At 52.1% G+C, this 22,838-nt stretch overlaps 1 protein-coding gene across 2 annotated transcripts in view; it reads right to left on the minus strand.

The window, feature by feature from the left end:
• Positions 1 to 20,963, minus strand: part of LOC146863580 (uncharacterized) — a 79,539-nt gene extending 58,576 nt beyond the window's left edge. The window contains exon 1 of one of the 2 annotated variants that reach the window (XM_085627374.1): positions 17,207 to 20,963. Coding sequence is in view for 1 of the 2 variants with exons in the window: in XM_085627365.1 (XP_085483491.1) it covers positions 17,207 to 17,225 (19 nt within the window). In the remaining variant the exon portion in view is untranslated. The remainder of the gene's footprint in view (positions 1 to 17,206) is intronic. The other variant, XM_085627365.1, reaches the window with a different exon arrangement.
• Between the last annotated feature and the right edge of the window lie 1,875 nt (positions 20,964 to 22,838).

Consider the following 22,838-nt stretch of genomic DNA (forward strand, 5'->3'; position numbering starts at 1 on the left):
CTACAACTACTAGATAGGTTTAGTAGGAAAACCCAAGTGTAGGTAGTTGCAACACATCCACCCACACTTAAGAGCAATGGCTGGGGCAGAGGGGTCCAATGTACCCATATCTGTCGAGAGTGACCCCCAGAGGGCACCAACCATCTTTGCTACCCCAAACCAGAATGAGCTCAGGCAGTTGGCAAATATCAGGGGCCTTAAACAGCCCAGGAACCCTACCTCTGCTGAACTCAGAGAACTCTTACAAGCTGATGAAGATCAGAGAGCTCTCAAGAAAGCCTCCCAGTTAGACCCCTCAGGGACTGGAACAGGAGGCCCTCCTTCTGAAGATGCTACTGAAGTACCCCTTTCTAACAGTCGCCCCTTAGTTGAGAATCAGACTACAGATGATGAGGATCAGCATAGGGACAGGGATGACAAAGGGGGTGAGTCTGATAGTAGTAGTAGTTCTGATGGGAGAAATAGCCCAGTGCCAGGTGCTATACCTGGCTCAGCTAACTTAAGACTACGTGGGACTGACAATGGGTTCCCCCCATTGAATCTCCCTAGTGGACTTAACCAGGGGTTTGGGAGACAGAGGAATCACTCAGGTGACTCTAATGCCTCTCATGCCTCTAGAGGCTCTCAGGGTCACTCCAGAAGAAGGATGACCAGCCCTCAGAGGAGGGAGCATGAGGCCAGAATGCAGGAAGCTCAGCTGAGGATCAGGAAACAGGAGCTAGAAGTAGCCCTGATGGAAGAGAAACTGAACAAGGCTAGGCAACCTAGAGCGAGTGGGTCTATACCCACTGGTGGCAGCATTGTCCCTAGGGACAAAGATAGGGCCTTTGATAATAGGAACCTGTCCAAGGTTGTGCCCCCCTACAAAAGTGGGGATGATATCCACAAGTGGATGACTGCTCTTGAGAGAGCCTGCAAAGTGCAGCAGGTTCCTGAGGACCAGTGGGCAGCAATCTTATGGCTCTCCTTTGAAGGTAGAGGCAGAGACAGACTCCTCACTGTTAGAGAGGAGGATGTCAGAAACTACAGAGCCCTGAAGAGTGTCCTGGTTGATGGGTTAGGCTTAACCACTGAACAGTACAGGTTAATGTTCAGAGATACCCAGAAGGCACAGACTCAGGACTGGTCTGAATATGTTGAATGTGCCACTAAGGCTTTGGAGGGTTGGTTGCTGGGAAGTAAGGTTTCAGATTATACAGGATTGTACGATTTGATGATGAGAGAACAGATTTTAAGTAACTGTCAAAACCAGCTCCTCCATCAACACCTGGTAGACTCAGATTTGACCTCTCCCCAAGAATTGGGAAAGAGGGCAGATAAATGGGTCAGGACCAGGATCAGGCCTAAAAATCAGGGTGGTGACCAAAAGAAAGATACCACCAAACCTCAAGAGAAGGGTGGGGATAAAACAAAAGAAAAATCTTCCTCAGGGCCCCAAAACTCCACACAGGGTGGTGGGTCCCAAGCTCCCTCCTCTACCACAGGTAAAAAGCCTTACTGCCATGAATGTAAAATTCCTGGGCATTGGAAAACTGACAGCAGTTGCCCAAAGGCTAAAAACAAAACTGTTCCTCCAATTACTCCTGTCACACCACCTATTACTGTCAGCAGTAATCCCCCAGGTGGTGGGAGTGCCCCCAGAAATTTGGGTGGGTTTACTTGGGGAACACAGGGGGACCCTAGCTTAGCCAATTCCCCTACAGCAACTACTCTTGTCTGTGATGGTGGCATGGGGTTTGCCAACTTCACTGCCTGGCCCAACACTTTGGGTAGGTACAGACAGGAGCCCTACATCAATGGTAGAAAAGCTGAGGCCTACAGAGACACTGGAGCTAGCATCACTATGGTGGCCCATTGGCTAGTTCCCTGTGAGCAGCTTTTGCCTGGTTACTCCTACCAGGTAACTAACATTGATGGCAAACAGAACAGTCATCCCATGGCAGAGGTGTGTCTCAGCTGGGGAGGTGTCACTGGCCCTAAAAGGGTGGCAGTGTCCCCAACCTTGCCTGTAGACTGCTTACTGGGGAATGACTTAGAACTCTCAGCTTGGGCTGGAGTTGAACAAGACACCCATTCTAAAATGGTAGGCCTTTCACAAAAGGGTAGTGGGGTTGTGCCAGCCACAACCCCTGTCCAAGTAGATTTCCTCCCTGAAAAGGTTCGAAGGGCAGTGGTAGCCACAGCCCAGGCAAAGACAGACTTCCCTGTAGAGCCTGGCAGAGCTGTGACAGTCACAGCTCAAACCCAAACTGAGTGCCCCCTGAAAAGGGTGGCAGGACTGTAATAGTCTCAGTCCATACTCAGACTGACATAGGTGTAGTGAAGCCTGAAACTATGGATCACTCCACACAAACAGAGAGTAGTGGGGAGGAAGAAAAGTCTCCCTCTCCCCAGACATTAGGAAAAGGTCAGCCTCCTCAGGGATCTGACCCCACCCCTTGTGAAAGAACTGCCCCAGAGGTAGCCAGGCCTGGCCTGGCAGAGCCACTGATGTCAGTGGACCTTTCCAAGGTGGGACCCAGTCTGGTGCAGGTAGCCTGCCTCTCTCTACCCTGCCTCAGTCAGCCCAGAGCTGCAGAGGTCAGGGAGGCCAGTGGCCCCCAAGAGGGCCCCTGTCCACAAGAACCACCCCATCAAAAGAATGAGGATTGCCTGGCTAGTAGCCCTAGCCAGGTGATGGTTAAACACATTCCTGAAGGATCCCCTTTACAGGTAGTTAGGGACCTCCCCCAGAGGGATTATGTTGGGCACAGGCAAACCTGGGACCTTAGGGCCCCAAACATGACCTGTCCCTCCAGTAAACCCACAAAAGGGACCCAGCCTCCAGCTTTAGGTAGCCAGAGGCTGACCCTGAGAGCACAGTGCAACTCAGTTAAGGAAAGAAAGGCATCCATGGTGGAGGATGATTGGAGGAAGCGGAGGCCTCACTTTGAGGACACTCCCTTCAGTACTCCATCTCAACACCAGCCTTTTACTTTGCAAAGACACACCAAAGGTAGAGATTCCCTATGGTGGAGACCCTATGATACCTTTAGGGTGAGGGATTGCTTAGTGGACCATGAGACAGGGGGTAACCATGCCAGTGCTGGTTCTTCCTTATATGGCCACTTAGGCAATATAGGCTTACCTGGTCAAGGTCAGCCTTATCTCCCTTCGTTGGGGGGGGGGGGGTTGTGTAGGAAGGTGGATATCTGACTATGGTTACCCCCAAATTTTTGCCTAGTGTCTAGATGGTTTTTCGACTTCGTTGGCCTGAGATCCTGCCATTCAGGATCTCAGCCTATCTGCTCTCTCTTTAAAATGGACTCCATGTACCCTAGGTGCATAACCCATTGGAACTAGATCACCCTGTGAGCCCCTGTACCAGTGTACACTAGGAACCCAGGGCATTGGTGTATCTAAGGCCTACCAGGGGCTGAAGCATGTATTGTGCCACCCCTGGCCTGGCCTAGCAATTTGACACAACTGGCTGATCACTCAGCTGGGGTAAGTTGGTGTATCCACCTCTTACTTAGGTGTAGTATACCTATACCTAACCTTAAATGGAGCACATGTTAACCTATAAGTCACTCCTATGGCAGGCCTTAACAATCCTGAAGGCAGAGTGCTTGGTTCCATGTGAGATGGTGCTCTGGCATGAGCTGAGCCTGTCTGCAGTAGTCGGAACAACTTCCTTCTACCGTTTCCAGATATCGCCATCCCATATACTCTTAAGTGCATTATGAACCTCGCGGTTAAATGCTAACTTTGGTTTGGCTTTATCAAAACATGTCGAGTAAGGTGTCATACGAATTGGAATACTAACCCCTCGCCAATTCTGGCGATGGGGTTAGCATTCCACCCTTCTAGAGGGACACGACATGTACAGATCCTGAAACTCGGGTAAAATCAGACATAGCCTCAGCTCCACAAAATGGACGCTGCCACCACAGACACAAGTCTGCCCTCCTGCTGCTGGGAGTCCTTCCAGCTTGGGAGACGTGGACAAAGGGTTTCCTGCCAGAGGAGGTGCGTGCACCACCCCAGACAGGATTTTGTGTATTGGTCAGGTAGGGCTTGAATGGAATCAGACATGCCTGAGGCTCACAAGGAGCCTCGGTGCATATGCCAGTTCAAACCGGTCCTGGGGCACACCAGCCCCGGACCTGGGGCGAGCTGGACAAAGGATTGGGGGTGTAACCACCCCCCTTCCTGGTCCCACCCTTAGGGAGGGACCTAGCAGGTAGTCCGGCCCCTAGAATCCGCTTAAAGGTAGGAGCTGTGTCCTAAGACTTCAGACATCCTGGAATCAACTTAACTACAAGAAGAAGACGGGAACTTCGACGCTCTGCTGCACAGAGGAGAGAAGGAAATCTCCCCTATGGTCAGGGAGTGACCATCTTGCTAACGCAAGCACCAACCAGCTACTCGACGTCTGCTTTGCCGCCGCCTCCTGCCGGAGCCCGAGCCCAGAGCCCAACAAGAACTGGACCTCCAGACCTCTCACAGCCCGATCCACAGTCCCTGCAAAGAAGGAACCCGTGGAGGCACCGAGACACGTGGAGCCAGCCATCTTGAAAGACCCACGACAAGCTGCAAGCGCGACAACAGAGGCTCCCTCCAAGTTGTGCTTTGGGTCCTGAGAAGCCCAACATCCGAGCAGCATCTGCACCAAAGGTGAGACCTCCAGCATCTCCACGATCTGCGTGGGGCCCCTCTGCACTTTGCAAGTCGACGCGCCTGCCCGGTCCCTGGTCCGTTGGCTAGTGGCCATTTTGGCGACGAACTTTGAAATCTACGACACTGGTCTGGTTGCTCCAGACTGGCCCCTGCTGCCCTCCAAAGGAGCAGCCCCTCTGACCTTGCTGGTCAGAGTAAACAGCTTTCTTTATTCTTCACGACTTCTGCTTTTGCCAAGGCTTGTTTGCTTCCTTCGAGTCGCCGACACCGCCGACAGCGAGAGCCTGCGTGGGACAGCTCGTGAATCAACTCCTGGACGTCGTCGACCTTCAGGGACCACGTGGCTGCGGAGACAAGCTACCCCTCATCACCTGTTTGCACCCGACATCGCCTGGCACCTACCTGGTGCCACGCTGGTCACTGGCTAGTGACTGTGAACACTGTCCCCTCTGCTTACAGGTCTTCTACAACTCCGATCCACCCTTGGATCCACCGCATCTCTTCTGGACTGACCGCCTGCAGCATCTTTGTCATCAGGCTCCATTGAACAGATAGACGAAACCCGACGCACTTCGAGACCTATGCACCCGCTTCCTGTGGGTGAGGTAAAGCTGGCACTCCGGTGCCCAAGTGTAGAGAAACATCTCTAGTGTCTGTGTTTTAAGTCTTAAATTCGTAGTCCATCCAGAAGACCCTTTCTGCAGTAACTTTTAAACTTTTACGCACCCATTGAAAACCTATGGGAGCCCGCGTGTAACTTTCCTCACTGCACACGCGACCCGTGGACCTCCTGGTCACTAACTGAAGTTAGCTCCTTGTAGGCCCAGCGATTCTAGAGGCCCTAGGCCTTTTCCCTTTCCTGTTCGTGGTACTTATACCACTATTTTAGTATATGGTTTGAGTGGCCACCAGGGCCCATCCATATAAAGTGCAACTTCTGTATATTGTAATACTTTCTTGTTTAACGATTTGTGCTCCTGTGCTCATAAAGAGTCTAGGGGATACTTTGAGTAATAAATACATATATATTTTGAATATATATCTGTGTGGTGTCCTTTCATTGGTATAAAGGGGGGTTACATATGGTAAAACAGCCTGCTTAACACGCTTTAACGAGTTTAGCCTCAAAGACTGCTTAGCCTACGCTACCACTAGGGCAGCTAGTCCGAAAAGGTTGACTTACAACCACACCATAAGGGTTGCTTGGCATGGTACAAGGTGGTCACTTTAACTAGTGAACATCATATACCAGGCCAACTTCTCACAACTGTGCTCTGCCACCACAATGCTGGCTCCACCTCCTGTGGAGCGTCTGATGTCTCTGCCCTGCACACTGAGAGCAGAAGCCTGCCTCATGTCAACAAAGTGCTCAGAAACCGGACCGAACTAGGCAAGAGCCCCCCTGACCTGCAAGAACAAAATAATTGCACTATAAGTATTGGGACCCTGCTCCCAAGAAATCAGATCCTGCTGACAAGACGAACCTCTGCCTGAGGAGAAGGAACCAGGAAAGCTGTAGGAGGAGTACTGTCCCTGACCTGGGGGATTGGTCTGCAGTGGTTGCCTTGCTGCTGAAGGAGAGGAGAAAGATTGCTGAGAAACTTTATTTCAACTTGCGCTTTTAAGATCTCCAAGGGCGTGTGACTGAGCTTGCCCCCTGAACAAAGTCCCAGGACCAGTGGACTTCACCCCCTTGAGAACCGCCGTTCTCACCGTGAAACCGACGCCGAGAGAAGTGTGCGCCTCCTAGATCGGCGCGTACACTGGAAAGCCTGTGCCCAGCTGTCCGGCCCAAACAACGCGACTAAGGCCCCCTACGAGCCGTAGCTCGCACCGTGAAGGAAGGACTTCGTGCCACACTTTGATTCCCCCTCTTCGCATCGTACTGCTCAAGCGTGCCCCCCTACCCCTGTTGTGGGCAGGCTGCGGAGCGTAGAGTGGTTGGTACGTCGCTCACAATCGGAGCGTACTGCCTGCTTCGCACCGCGCTTAAAGAAAAGGCGCCGCTCTCAAGGTACGGCTCGTATGCCGCAACGAACAGCCAGAGCACCGTACCTACGCACCGTCCCCTCGAACATCGTGACTAAGGCCCCCTACGAGCCGCAGCTCGCACCGTAACAGGAGGACATCGCAACGTACAACGGGCTGGTTTTTCACCGCATCGTCCGTGACGAACTCTCCAAGACAAGGTACTGTGTATGTTAAGCACCGCAGGGTGTACGCTTCGCACCGGAGCGTCTGCGGCGTTGTGAGACCCGTTCTTAAGCACCGCAGGTGTACGCTTCGCACCGGAGCGTCTGCAGCGTTGTGAGCCCCGTTCGTAAGCACCGCAGGGTGTACGCTTCGCACCAGAGCATCTGCAGCGTTGTGAGACCCACTCTGAAGCATCTCGTGTCCCCGTACGAAGAAGAACGAACCGCACAGAACTGTGAAAGTACGCGTAAATCGAGAACTGCTTATTGCCAAAAGTATTGTGAGCCTGATTATCGTTATTTGGTCTTGTGCTAAGCCTGCCTATATATAAAATACCTATTTTTGATAATCCCAGTGTGGAGTCTATTTGTGGGGTTGCCATTGAGTTACTGTATGTGGTCACAAATGCTTAACCATTGCTCCCTGAGATAAGCATTGTCTCCTCGCGCCAAGCTACCTAGAGGGTGAGCAGGGGTTGTGTTAGGAGCGTAACCCCTTACTCTGACTAGAGGAGAGGATCCCTGCTTGACACAAGTCCCTACCTGTGTCAACCAGAGATCCCCAATTCTAACATTGGTGGTAAGCGGTGAGGATTCTGAATTTGCATTTGTGATTCATGTACAGTGATTTGGTGAACGCCACTTAGTGAGTTCAGACCAATAACGCAGCCACATACTTTTTGATTTTTGTTTGCCAAGAAATATCCATTTTTTGAAGAATCATGCCTGGTTCAGTCATTGTTGAGAAAGCGCCATCTGTAGTCTCTGAAAGCGAAGAAGTAGAATGGGAAGAGGAGAGACTAGAGAGCTACACCAAGGCCCAGCTGAAGGGCTTCTGAAAAAAGTTCAAAGTTCCCCATGCTGGATGCAAGGTCAAAGCAGACCTACTCAAGGCGCTGAGGACCTGGATTGAGTCAAGGTCACCTGAGGATGTGGTAGTAATTGAACCAGCAGAAAGCGTCCATAACTTTGGCAGAGGCCTGTCGTCAGAAGAGTTGGCAGACAGGAAAGAAACCAGGATGCATGAAATGGAGATGGCAAAGCTCAAATTGAATGGGCAACTGGAGCTGGAAAGCAAAAAGCTCTGGAAGAAAGAAGAATCCAAATGGAGCATGACATGAAGTTAAGGGAATTAGATCTAAAAGCTAAAAGTTTAGAGTCTACTCCCTCTGGTGGCAGCACACCGTCAGTGCAGGTAGAATCAAGGGTGTACATACCAAAAGATGTAGTAAAAGATTTTTTTTAAGAATGATGACATAGGGCAGTGGTTCAAAGCCTATGAGGTAGCCATGTCTTCCCACCGGGTCCCTGAGAAGGATTGGGGAGCGGGGTTGTGGGGACGGTTCCTTAGTGAGGGGCGGGACACACTGCTAGATTTACCTTCAGATGTTTATAATTCTTATCCCCATATGAAGGAAGCTTTGATGACTAGGTATGGGTTAACCCCTGAGATGTATAGGCAAAGGTTCAGGGGTTGCACAAAGATTCCAAACATTACGTATGTTGAGTATGTAACTTTTTTCTGCAGAGCACTGGATGGTTGGGTGAAGGGTAGCAAGGTTGATGATTTTCAAGGGCTTCTTGATTTAATGGCATGGGAGCACTTGTCCAGTAATTGTTTTCCTGAGCTACGTCAGCACCTGATTGATAATAGGCTGACTAACCCTAGGAAGCTTGCTGAGGAGGCGGACCGCTGGGTCAGTACCAGGGTCCACAACAGTCACGTGGGAGACTCCGCCAAAGGTGGGCAGGGTGCCCAGCAGAAGAGTTGGGGGGACAGGGGTAAACAGAGGGAGTTCCCAAGAAGGCCCCAAAGGAATCCCCAAAGGGAACCAAGGGAAAGGTTCTCAGCCTCCCCCACCCCAGAAACCGACCGGGGCCCTGACAGGTCCACCTGTTCAAAAGGGGCCCATAAAACGTTACAAGTGCGGTAACATAGGTCATTTTGCCTCTGATTAAAAGTGTCCTTTGTTGGTAAACCAGCCCCCACTGGTGCTCCACCCCGGCAGATGGCTAGTGTAGCCTTGGGGGAGGAGAGGGCAGTCCAAGGTGGGTGGGGTCCCGCAGAGATGTCCCTTGTCTCATTAGGGGACTGTGAGATGGTCCCCCAAACCCAGCTGCCTGATAACACTAAGAAATACAGGCAGTGGGTGACCATCAATGGCCGTAGGGTGGATGCTCTGAGAGATACAGGAGCCAGTGTGACAGCTGTCAAGTGTCACCTGGTGTCTCAAGAGCAGGTGGTCCCAGGAGCATTCTATCCGGTTGTTGCCGCTGACAACACAGAGAGTCACTGCAAGGTGGCTCAGGTTCCCTTTGAGTGGGGGGGGGGGGGGTATCTGGTACTCTTCAGGTAGCTGTGAGGCCCGCCATGCCTGTAGACTGTCTGTTAGGGAACGATTTGGAGAGCTCACCTTGGGCTAAGGTGGAGCGGAGTGCTCACCTGGAGATGTTGGGCATGCCGGATTGGGCGTGTGTCACCACACGGTCCATGGCAGCAAGTAGAGGTGCTCAAGAGGTCCTGGAGCCTGAGAGGGAGGCCCAGGGACCGGCCTTAGAGAGAGGAGGCAGGGGGTGCGGGAAACCGGCCCCTGAAGTTCCCACGGTCCAGGAGGAAGCAGACATTGAGGGGGGATGCCTGGAGCCGACAGGAGAACAGATAGCTGAACTGGGGGACCTGCCTGAGCTGACCCATTGGCAGCAAGAAGGAGGGCCCTCCAGGGAGGACTTTTTAAGGCGCAGAAAGAATGCCCTTCTCTTGTGGGTATTCGGCAGCAGGCTGCAGACCAGGCCGCAGGTGATTAGTCGTGGTCACATTTCATTTACTGGGAGAACGACCTCCTGTATACAGAGCCTAAGGTTGCTGAGCCTGGGTCAGCCTGTGTGCTGGTGGTACCACAGAGCTTCAGAGCCTTCCTACTGGGGCTGGCTCACGGGCTCACGATGTGCCATTGGCAGGACATTTGGGGCAGGACAAGACCTTTGAAAGGCTTGTCACTCACTTTTATTGGCCTCAAATGCGCAGGAGTTCAGACACTCACTGCAGGACCTGTCAGACTTGCCAGGCAAGTGGAAAGAGTGGGAGGAAGCAGAAGGCTCCTCTCCCGCCATTCCCTGTGGTCAGTACCCCATTCCAGCGAGTGGGGATTGACATTGTGGGGCCACTGGACCCCAGGACAGCCATGGGCAACAGGTTTATCCTGGTCCTGGTGGACCATGCCACCCGGTACCCGGAAGCCATCCCTCTGAGGACAGTGACGGCCCCCGTGGTGGGACGTGCACTGATGGGAATTTTCTCCAGAGTGGGATTCCCTCTAGAGGTGGTGTCTGACCGGGGTTCCAATTTCATATCCAAGTATATGAAATCCCTTTGGCAAGAGTGTGGTGTAACATACAAGTTTACCACACCTTACCACCCCCAAGGAAATGGGTTGGTTGAGAGATTCAACCGTACCCTCAAAGGCATGATAATGGGTCTGGAAGAACCCATGAGGCTTAAGTGGGACGTCCTCTTACCATGCCTTCTCTTTGCTTACTGCGGGGTGCCACAGAAGTCTCTAGGGTTCAGCCCCTTTGAGCTCCTGTATGGCCACCCAGTGAGAGGACCTCTAAGTCTGGCCAAGGAAGGCTGGGAGCAATCTACCAGGAAACCTCCCCAGAATGTATATAGCTACATGCTGGCCTTCAGGAATTAGACTAGGCAATTCAGGCAACTTGCTGAGGCAAATCTGGAAGCCAGCCAGGAGGAGATGAAGCGGTGGTATGACCAGAATGCCACTCTGGTAGAGCTTCAGCCTGGACAGAAGGTGTGGGTCTTGGCCCCCGTGGAGCCTTGTGCGCTCCAGGATAAATGGACCGGTCCCTTTGAGGTTGTGGCGCGCAAGAGTCCTGTTACCTATTTGGTGGACTTGCGGTCTCCCAGGAACCCCTTGAGGGTCCTACATGTCAACCGCCTGAAGCCCCACTTGGAGAGGTCCCAAGTGGGCATGCTCTTGGCAACAGATGCTGGGATGGAAGAGGAGACCGAGCCTCTTCCTGACCTCCTGTCAGCCCTGGAGCAAGATGGGTCAGTGGATGGTGTCATCCTCTCTTCCACCCTGACCCCTGAGCAACAGAATGATTGTCACCAGCTGCTGGGACAATTTTCTGATCTGTTTTCCCTGGTTCCCGGTGTCACTGATTGGTGCATCCATGATGTGGACACTGGGGATAGTACGCCTTTGAGGCACAAGGCCTACAGGGTGACTGACAGGGTGAGGGCGTGCATCAAGGAGGAGGTCTCCAAGATGTTTGCACTCGGGGTAATTGAGTCCTCCAGAAGTCCTTGGGCCAGCCCAGTGGTCTTGGTCCCAAAGGCTGCAGCGCCGGGAGCCACACCCGAACTCTGGTTCTGTGTGGACTACAGAGGACTCAATTCAGCCACCAGGACTGACGCACACCCCATCCCCAGAGCTGATGAGCTCATAGATCGGCTAGGGGCTGCCAACTACCTCAGCACGTTTGATTTAACGTCTGGGTACTGGCAGATCGCCTTGACCGATGGGGCCAAAGAGAGGTCAGCATTTTCCACCCCAGATGGGCATTACCAGTTCCGGGTTATGCCCTTTGGGATGAAGAATGCCCCTGCCACCTTCCAGAGGTTGGTCAACCAGGTGCTCGTTGGACTGGATTCGTTCAGTGCTGCCTACCTGGATGACATTGCGGTGTTCAGCTCCACTTGGGAAGAACACCTGCACCACCTCTGGGAAGTGTTGATGGCGCTGCAGCGGGCAGGCCTCACGATCAAGGCAAGTAAGTGCCAGATCGGGCAGGGTTCCGTGGTGTACTTGGGGCAGAAGGTTGGGAGCAGCCAGGTGGCGCCCCTTCAACCCAAGATAGAAACCATCCTGAATTGGGAGTCGCCCAAAACCCAGACAGAGGTGAGAGCCTTCCTAGGTCTCACCGGGTACTACAGGAGGTTTGTCAAGGGGTATGGCAACATTGTTGCCCCCTAGACAGCGCTGACTTCTAGGAAGCTGCCCCGGAAAGTGATTTGGACTGACACCTGTCAGAAAGCTTTTGAGGCCCTGAAAGCTGCTATGTGCGCGGCGCCCGTGCTCTTGGCTCCCAACTTCTCCAAAGAGTTTATCGTTCAGACAGACGCTTCAGAGCATGGTGTGGGGGCTGTTCTTTCACAGATTAATGAAGAGGGCCTAGATCAACCTGTAGCCTTCCTTAGCAGGAGGTTACTTCCACGGGAACAGAGATGGAGTGCTATTGAGCGCGAGGCATTTGCTGTGGTCTGGGCACTGAAGAAGCTAAGACCATACCTGTTTGGGTCTCACTTCCGGGTTCAGACAGACCACAGGCCCCTCAGATGGTTGATGCATATGAGGGGTGAGAATCCAAAGCTGTTGAGGTGGTCCATTTCCCTACAGGGTATGGATTTCACGGTGGAACATCGCCCTGGTACAGATCACGCCAATGCTGACGGTCTGTCCAGATTTTTCTGCCTTAGTGATGAGGAACTCCCTGGGGTAGGGTAGTTCTCCCCACATTTCAGCTGGAGTGGACACGTGTTAAACCTGGCACCTTGGCGTGAGTCTCCCTTCCACTTTTTTGTTGCTGTGCCTCATGTGTTTTGCTGGTGTTGGCTGCTCAGAGCACTGCGCCACTACCAACCAGGGCCACAGTGCAAATGCTCCCTATATAAAATGTATATGTTGGTTGGATTCCATGATTGGCTTATTTGGTTTACTGTCAGACCCCAGTAAAGTGCACCAGGAGTGCCCAAGGCTTGTAAATACAAATGCTGCTGGTGGGCTTGCAGCACTGGTTGTGCCACCCACAGAAGCGGCCTAGTAAAATGTGTCTAAGGTCTGCCTTTACAGGACCTGCGTGCAGTCTGGTACTGTCATGCTGACTGGGCAAGTGCACCCACTTGCCAGTCCCTAAACCTTCCCTTTACTTCATGTGAGTCACCCCTATGGTAGGCCCAAGGGCAGGGTGCATTGCAAGCATAAGGTAGGACAAGCCCTGATGTGTGTGGCATGTCCTAATAGTGAATTACAGCCATATTCGTTTTTCACTATTGTAAGGCTACCTGTTCTCATAGGCCATAATGGGCTGTTAGAATTTTTACATTCTATGATCCTAACAGACCCAGGGAACATGGTAGAAATTCGAGTTTAGTATGCCTGAACTCAGAATAATAAAATACATATTTTAGCAAAGTTTATTTTAATGCTCTGTGTTTCCAAATGACACTTTTAGAAAGTTGGCATTTGCTTGCCTAACCATTTCAGCCCGCCTCTGTGCTGATGTGTATCTGCTGTCTGGTTTGTGTGAGGGGCAGGGCTGGGGAATTCCAAGAGACAGTCTGGGCAGCCAGGTGGTGAATAGGAAGATTACACCAGGATGGGTGGGAGGAGTGCACCTGGACTCTGAATAGGGCTGTGCTCTGCCACAACAATGCTGGCTCCACCTCCTGTGGAGCGTCTGATGTCTCTGCCCTGCACACTGAAAGCAGAAGCCTGCACCATGTCAACAAAGTGCTCAGAAACCGGACCGAACTAGGCAAGGGCCCCCCTGGCCTGCAAGAACAAAAGAATTGCACTATAAGTATTGGGACCTTGCTCCCAAGAAATCAGATTCTGCTGACAAGACGAACCTCTGCCTGAGGAGAAGGAACCGGGAAAGCTGTAGAAGGAGTACTGTCCCTGACCTGGGGGATTGGCCTGCAGTGGTTGCCTTGCTGCTGAAGGAGAGGAGAAAGATTGCTGAGAAACTTTATTTCAACTTGTGCTTTTAAGATCTCCAAGGGCTTGTGACTGAGCTTGCCACCCTGAACGAAGTCTCAGGACCAGTGGACTTCACCCCCTTGGGAACCGCCGCTGAGAACCGCCGTTCTCACCGTGAAACCGAAGCCGAGAGAAGTGTGCGCCTCCTAGATCGGCACGTACACTGGAAAGCATGTGCCCAGCTGTCCGGCCCAAACAACGCGACTAAGGCCCCCTACGCACCGTGAAGGGAGGACTTCGTGCCGCACTTTGATTCCCCCTCTTCGCATCGTACTGCTCAAGCGTGCCCCCCTACCCCTGTTGTGGGCAGGCTGCGGCGCGTAGAGTGGTTGGTATGTCGCTCACAATCAGGGCGTACTGCCTGCTTCATACCGCGCTTTAAGAAAAGACGCCGCTCTCAAGGTACGGCTCGTACGCCGAAACGAACAGCCAGAGCACCGTACCTACGCACCGTCCCCTCGAACATCGTGACTAAGGCCCCCTACGAGCCGTAGCTCGCACCGTAACAGGAGGACATGGCAACGTACAACGCGCTGGTTTTTCACCGCATCGTCCGTGACGAACTCTCCAAGACAAGGTACTGTGTATGTTAAGCACCGCAGGGTGTACGCTTCGCACTGGAGCGTCTGCGGCGTTGTGAGACCCGTTCTTAAGCACCGTAGGGTGTACGCTTCGCACCGGAGCGTCTGCAGCGTTGTGAGCCCCATTCGTAAACACCGCAGAGTGTACGCTTCGCACCGGAGCATCTGCAGCGTTGTGAGACCCGCTCTGAAGCATCTCGTGTCCCCGTACGAACCGTACGAAGAACGAACCGCACAGAACTTTAAAAGTACGCGTAAATCAAGAACTGCTTGTTGCCAAAAGTATTGTGAGCCTGTTTATCGTTATTTGGTCTTGTGCTAAGCCTGCCTATATATAAAATACCTATTTTTGATAATCCCAGTGTGGAGTCCATTTGTGGGGTTGCCATTGAGTTACTGTATGTGGTCACAAATGCTTAACCATTGCGCCCTGAGATAAGCCCTGTCTGCTCGCGCCAAGCTACCTAGAGGGTGAGCAGGGGTTGTGTTAGGAGCGTAACCCCTTACCCTGTCTAGAGGAGAGGATCCCTGCTTGACACAAGTCCCTACCTGTGTCAACCAGAGATCCCCAATTCTAACAGTCTGTAGATGAGTTTGTACCCCTGTCTGTCCTCAGTGCTTTTGGTTTACCTCAATTTGCGTTCGGTTTTCCTACTGGCTAGTTTTCCGATTTTAGGAATTTAATAAACCAAGGTGGCACTATGGACATAAGCTTGACCATTGACAAGGATGCAGAGATGTCGAGGGCCTGGGTGATTGCTTTCTCAAAGGCATCTACTGCGTGATGTATATTATCAGTGCTTGTTAAGAGCGGGGGCTGAAGTAGGGAGAAAAGGTAGCTAAACTGACTTTCCTCCAGGGCCGGCTCCATTTCTGTTCAATATTAGGATTGTTGTTAGTAGTAGCTATTTGTAAAGAAAATTTCAATAGACTATGATCCGACCAGATCAAGGGGATAGGGGGTTCCACTTTATTATTAGATGTGTTAGTGAACAGGAGATCAAGTTTCTGCATCGGTTTCCGTCACAGCATTGAGGCCATTATAGACCACACAAAACCTAATTTCTTTCTTTTCACCCTTGGAGTGAGATTTGAGGAATAAGACAACTGGGCTGGCACAGGGCCTCCCCTTTTATTTCAAGGACAGGGTAGGATCACATCTTCATTGTAATATTGTGGTATGTTTGAATCTAACTATTTACCTTGTAAGGGACCGTTGTGTCTTGAAATTAACTACTGCCCTTGGTCCCTTTTGACTGTAAGGGTTTCCTCGTTCTTTTTCTCTAGCGTGATGGAATAACCTACAGCCTGAGCCTCCTGGGCTGCTGTGATGGAATAAATTGTACAGTCTGAGCCTCCTCATCTGCTGTGATGGAATAAACTGCACAGCCAGCGCCTCCTGGGCTGCTGTGATAGAATAAACTGCACAGTCTGAGCCTCCTGTGCTGCTCGGATGGAATAACCTGCACAGTCTGAGCCTCCTGGGCTGCTGGGATGGAATAACCTGCACAGTCGGAGCCTCCTCAGCTGCTGTGATAAAATGAACTGTGCACAGTCTAAGCCTCCTGGGCTGCTGTGATAAAATAACCTGTTCTGTCTGAGCCGCCTCAGCAGCTGTGATGGAATACCCTGCACAGTCTGAGCCTCCTCGGCTGCTGTGATAGAATAAACTGCACAGTCTGAGCCTCCTGGGCTACTGTGATGAAAGAACCTGCACGGTCCGATCCTCCTGGGCTGCTGTGATGGAATAACTTGCACAGTCCCAGCCTCCTGGGCTACTGTGATGGAATAACCTGCACAGTCTGAGCCTCCTCATCTGCTGTGATGGAATGATCTGCACAATCCAAGCCTCCTGGGCTGCTGTGATGGAATGACCTGCACAGTCTGAGCCTCCTGGGCTGCTGTGATGGAATTACTTGCACAGTCTGATCCTCCGTGGCTGCTGTGATGGAATGACCTGCACAGTCAGAGCCTCCTGGGCTGCTGTGATGGAATACACTGCACAGTCTGAGCCTCCCGGGCTGCTGGGATGGAATACCCTGCACAGTCTGAGCCTCCTTGGCTGCTGTGATAGAATAAACTGCACAGTCTGAGCCTCCTGGGCTGCTATGTTAGAATAAACTGCACAGTCAGAGCCTCCTGGGCTGCTTTGATAGAATAAAGTGCACAATCTGAGCCTCCTGGGCTGCTGTCGTAGAATAAACTGCAAAGTCTGAGCCTCCTGGGCTGCTGTGATGGAATAACCTGCACAGTCTGAGCCTCCTGGGCTACTGGGATGGAATAACCTGCACAGTCAGCGGTGTGATAGAATAAAGTGCACAGTCTGAGTCTCCTGGGCTGCTGTGATGGAATAAATTATACAGTCTGAGCCTCCTCGTCTGCTGTGATGGAATAAACAGCACGGTCTGAGGTCCTCAGGCCACTAGGAGAGGATAAACTGCACCGTCTGAGCCCGGACAGCTCCTGAGAAGGAAACGTTGCAGTGAACCTCTAACAGCTCAAGTAACAGAATAGACTGCACAGTCTGTGCTCTATCAGCCCCCACCAGTCCTGTGAAAAACTAAAATGCACAGTATGAGCCCATCCACCTCCTGTAACAGAACAACAGCTTGAGCTTCTATCAGTTCCAGTGACAAAGCAACCTCCAAACCTGATTCCCATCAGATCCTGTGATAGAATAAACTGCACCGTCTCAGACCCATCAGTTTCAAATATAGAAGTATCCACCCACTGAGCCCCGTCGACTCCTTTATGAGTATAAACTGAAGCCTGAAGTTCTATCAGCTTCCGTAACAAAACAACCGCCTCACTCTGAGCCCCATCAGCACCCAGGAGAATAAACTTCTTGTGATTCAATAAAGAGCACACTCAAAGCATCTTCAGATCCAGTGACAAAACAAACTCCAGTTGTGGCCCCCCTCAGCTCCCAGAGAATAAACTGCACAGTCCAAATGACTGGCTGCAGCACATTTTAACCAAAAGAAAATGTTGTTACCTGCTTCATCGCATTCCATGGTTCTGGAATTAGGAGTACAACCTCTGTAATGAAGCCTTTCTGAACACCAGTCTGTGAGCTGGAGGTCACTGTGAATCCGCACACTGTGGATGTGTGAGCAGGAAGCAGTCACTGAGGGGTATCTGCAAACTCTGGATCTGTGAGCAGGAAGCAGTCACTGAGAGGTATCTGCAGACTCTGGATCTGTGAGCAGGAAGCAGTCACTGAGAGGTATCTGCAGACCCTGAATCTGTAAGCAGGAAGCAGTCACTGTGGGTATCTGGAGACCCTTGATCTGTGAGCAGGAAGTAGTCACTGAGGGGTATCTGCAGACCCTGGATCTGTGGGCAGGAAGGAGTTATTTAGGGTATCTGCAGACACTGGATCCGTTAGCAGGAAGCGGTCACTGAGGGGTATCTGCACACTGTGGATCTGTGGGCAGGACGCAGTCACTGAAGGTATCTGCCGACTGTGGATCTGTAATCAAGAAGCAGTCACTGAGGGTCAGCTGGAGACTGTGGATCTGTGAGCAGGAAGCGGTCACTGAGGGTATCTGCACACTGTGGACCTGTGAGTAGGAAATAGTCACAGAGGCGTATCTGCACAATGCGGATGTATGAGCAGGAAGATATAATGTTGAACATCTGTTGATTGATGATTTGTGACCAGGAATCAGTCACTGAGGGTGCATTTAGACCCTGGATCTGTGCGCAGGAAGCAGTCACAGAGGGGTATATGCAGACCCTTGATCTGTGAGCAGAAAGCAGTCACTGAGGGCTATCTGCCGACTTTGGATCTGTGCGATGGGAGCAGTCACTGAGGGGTATCTGCAGACCCTGGATTTGTGTGCAGGAAGCGGTCACTGAGGGGTATCTGCAGACCCGGGATCTGAGCGTAGGAAGCAGTCACTACGGGTCTTTACACACTGTGGGTTTGTGAGGAGGAACCAGGCCTGACATGTCTTCAGAAGAATTTAGAAACAAACTGTGATTTCCGTTTTGATAACACTTCATGTGCCTGTGAGGCTGAAGTCCACCTGCTGGTCTACAGGATGGAGAGTCCATGAGCTGAAAGCCATCACAAGTGAACAGGAACAGTAACATATGGGTCTGTGAGCAGGAAGCAGTCACTGAGGGGCATCTGCACATTGTGGAGCTACAAGATAAAAGTAGTCACTGGGGAGTATATGCAGACCCTGGATTTGTGGGCAGGAAGCAGTCACTGAGGGGTATCTGCAGACAATGGGTCTGTGGGCAGGAAGCAGTCACTAAAAGTATCTGCACACTGTGGATCTGTGAGATAGAAGTAGTCACTGGAGGGTATCTGCAGAATCTGGATCTGTGAGATAGAAGCAGTCACTGAGGGGTATCTGCAGACCCTGGATTTGTGGGCAGGAAGCAGTCACTGAGGGGAATCTGCAGACACTGGATCTGTGAGCAAGAACCAGTCAATGAGGAGCATTTGCAAACCCTGAATCTGTGAGCAGGGAGCAGTCACTGAATGGGCATCTGCACACCCTGGATCTGTAAGCAGGAAGCAGTCACTGAGGGGTATCTGCAGACTCTGGATCTGTGAGCAGAGGCAGTCACTGAGGGGCATCAGCAGACCATGGATCTGTGAGCAGGAATCAGTCACTGAGGGGTATCTGCAAACCCTGAATCTGTGAGCAGGGATCAGTCACTGAATGGGCATCTGCAAACCCTGGATCTGTAAGCAGGAAGCAGTCACTGAGGGGTATCTGCAAACCCTGGATCTGTGAGCAGGAAGCAGTCACTGAGGGGTATCTGCAAACCCTGGATCTGTAATCAGGAAGCAGTAACTGAGAGTTATCTGCAAGCCCTGGATCTGTGAGCAGGAAGCAGTCACCGAGGGGAGGGGTATCTGCAGACCCCGGATCTGTGAGCAGGAAGCAGTCACTGAGGGGCATCTGCAAACCCTGGCTCTGTGAGCGGGAAGCAGTCACTGAGGGGTATCTGCAGGCCCAGAATCTGTGAACAGAAAGCAGTCACTGACGGGTATCAGCAGAACCTGGATCTGTGAGCAGGAGGCAGACACTGAAGGGTATCTGCAGACCCTGGATCTGTGAGCAGGAAGTAGTCACTGAGGGGTATCTGCAGCCCCTGGATCTGTGAGCAGGGAGCAGTCAGTGAGGGGTATCTGCAAGCCCTGGATCTGTGGGCAGGAAGCAGTCACTTCAGAGGCATCTGCAGACCCTGGACCTGTGAGCAGGAAGCAGTCACTGTGGGACATCTGCACACCCTGGATCTATCAGCAGGAAGCCGTCACTGAGGGGTATCTGCAGACCCTGGATCTGTAAGCAGGCAGAAGTCACTGAGGGGCATCTGCAGACCTTGGATCTGTGAACAGGAAACAGTCACAGAGGAGTATCTGCAGACCCTGGATCTGGGGGCAGGAAACAGTCACTGAGGGGCATATGCAGACCATGGATCAGTGAGAAGGAAGCAGTCACTGAGGGGTATCTGCAGACCCTGGATCTGTGAGCAGGAAGCAGTCACTGAGGGGCATGTGCAGACCTTGGATCTGTGAACAGGAAACAGTCACAGAGGGGTATCTGCAGACCCTGGATCTGGGTGCAGGAAACAGTCACTGAGGGGCATATGCAGACCCTGGATCTGTGAGCAAGATGCAGTCACTGAGGGGTATCTGCAGACCCTGGATCTGTGAGAAAGAAGCAGTCATTTATGGGTATCTACAGACAGTGGATCTGTGAGAATGAAGCAGTCGCTGAGGGGTGTATGGTGACCCTGGTTCTGTGAGCAGGAAGCAGTCACTGAGGGGCATCTGCAGACTGTGGGTCTAGGAGCAGGAAGCAGTCACTGAGGGGTGTTTGCAGACTCTGGATCTGTGAGCAGGAAGCAGTCACTGAGGGGCATCTACAGACTGTGGATCTGTGAGCAGGAAGTGGTCACTAAGGGTATCTGCAGACTCAGGATCTGTGAACAGGAAGCAGTCTCTGAAGGGGTAACTGCAGACCCTGGATCTGTGAGCAGGAAGCAGTCACTGAGGGGTGTGTGCCTGGATCTCTGAGCAGGAAGCGGTCATTGAGGGGTGTATGCAGACTGTGAGCAGAAAGCAGTCACTGAGGGGTGTCTGCAGATCTGTAAGATAGAAGCAGTCACTGAGGGGCATCTGCAGACCCTGGATATGTGAGCTGGAAGCAGTCACTGAGGGATGTCTGCAGATCCTTGATCTGTAAGCAGGAAGCAGTCACTGAGGGGTATCAGCAGACCCTGGGTCTCTTAGCAGGAGGCAGTCACTGATGTGTCTTCGGAATAAGCAGTTAGGAGTCAGTGGGCTAGCCATGGCCATAGTCTCCATTCTGAAGCACACTGTCTATCCACAGAAGGCGCTCCTACCCATGCAGGAGAGGGGTCACGGCTTCCTTGGTGGGTTCACAAGCACCACTTGCCCCGGCAGGATGCTGCCGCTAAAAAAGAAGATCCAATACTACACAGGCGCAGCAGGGGCAACCCCGAGTAGAAAACCCCCAATTATGGCCGCCTAGCCGCAAAAATAGACCGCAAGGATCCCGTCCCCCCACAAAGATGGCCGTTTGACATTAGACGAGACTTCAAAGATCCCGGACCCCTCACAAAGATGGCCGCCATGGCGCTAGAATAGGCCTCAAGTGTCCCGTTCCTGTAAAAAGATGGGCGCGACGGTACTAGGGTACATTTAAAGGAATCCGTGCCTCTCACGAAGATGTCCGCCTCGAAACCAGCTAGACCTCAAGGATTCTGTTTCCTTCTCAATTATGGCCGCCGCGGCGCTGGAATAGACCTCAAGGTTTGTGTTCTCATCGCCAAGATGGCCGCCGCGGGGCGAGAATAGACCTCAAGGATCTTGTTACCACCACAAAGATGGCCGCCATGAAACTAGCCTACATCGTTAGAGATTTGGTATCCCTCGCAAAGATGGCCGCCGCGGCGCTAGAGTGAGCCGCAGGTATCCCGTCCCCCTCACAAATATGGCCGCTTTCACTTCTTTGCGCCGCAGGTCAATAACACCCCGAAGATCCGGCGTTTGATCATGGGTGACCGGTCCATGTGCGCTCACGTGACACACTTCACTGTCAGGACAATAAAGCTGCTCTCCCCACGTAATGATAGAAATATTAGACAATGCTCCTTTTAAGCAACAACAAAAAAGAAAACGCTCCTTTGCTTGAGCAATGGTCTAGTAAAATTACAGAATGCAGCCTGACATTCACCTGGAAGGGGTCACGCAAGCACAGGGCTGTTTGCAGCTCTGCAGTGTGCTTATTACGGTCCTTTCTCCCCATCCCCACCCACGGTAATTTTATTTATGTCATTTTACCTTTTTATGCCAAATATAGGACCTGCAAACCAATGTGCACCCCAAAACTTGCGGGGTACGTTTGCGCAAATTAAGTGACCGTAGGCCACAATCCACAAGACAGCACTTTGATAATTGAGTCCTGTATGTATTGTGCTGGTTTTATCTTGTACTTTTCTGGATATTTTTGTATCCGATTAAAGAATTGATTGATTGATTCGACATCTACATTACCCCCACTGGCGAACATCGCACGAAAACACGGACTCGACCTCATATCCTACGCCGACGACACCCAGCTCATCTTATCCCTCACCAACAACCCCACCTCAGCTGGAACCAGACTACACGAAGGCATGAAGGAAGTAGCGAACTGGATGACAGACAGCCGGCTTAAACTGAACACAGAGAAGACGGAGGTCCTCATACTCGGCCCTACATCCTCCGCCTGGGACGACTTCTGGTGGCCTCCCGCCCTGGGCAGCACTCCCCAACCCACCGACCACGCACGCAACCTCGGCTTCATCCTGGACTCATCCCTCTCCATGACCAGAAAGGTCAACTCGGTGACCTCGGCATGCTTCAACACCCTCCGCATGCTCCGCAAGATCTTCCGCTGGATCCCCACCGACACCAGGAAGACCGTCACCCACGCCCTCGTCACCAGTCGCTTGGACTAAGGGAACACTCTGTACGCCGGCATCACCATCAAGCTGCAGAGGAAACTGCAACGAATCCAGAACGCTGCCGCACGACTCATCCTGAACATACCCCGCCACCACCACATCTCCGGACACCTGAAGAAACTTCACTGGCTCCCAGTCGACAAGAGGATCACCTTCAGACTCCTCACCCACGCACACAAAGCCCTGCACAACCTCGGACCAAAACTCATCAACCACCGCGTCTCCTTCTACACTCCTCCGCGCACCCTACGCTCGACCGGACAAGCCCTGGCAGCCGTACCCCGCATCCGCAAAGCCACCGCCGGAGGAAGATCTTTCTCTTTTCTGGCAGCGAAGACCTGGAACTCCCTTCCCAGCCACCTTCGCGCCATACAGGACCACCTCTCCTTCAGAAGGCAGCTCAAGACCTGGCTCTACGAGCACTGACCCCCCCCTCCCCCCCAGCGCCTTGAGACCCTTACGGGTGAGTAGCGCGCTTTATAAATGTAACTGATTGATTGATTGATAATTGAGTCCTGAGGACTGGATCATCCGTTTCTCAGTAATATCTGCAGAAAGGCCAACGTTCTAGAAGCAGAAAGTAGGAAATTAAAAAAAATAACCGGGGAAATGTATTTCTCCATTGACTA

This window comes from Triturus cristatus, chromosome 2_1 (genome assembly GCF_964204655.1).
Source record: "Triturus cristatus chromosome 2_1, aTriCri1.1, whole genome shotgun sequence".
In the NCBI taxonomy this organism is placed as follows: domain Eukaryota; kingdom Metazoa; phylum Chordata; class Amphibia; order Caudata; family Salamandridae; genus Triturus; species Triturus cristatus.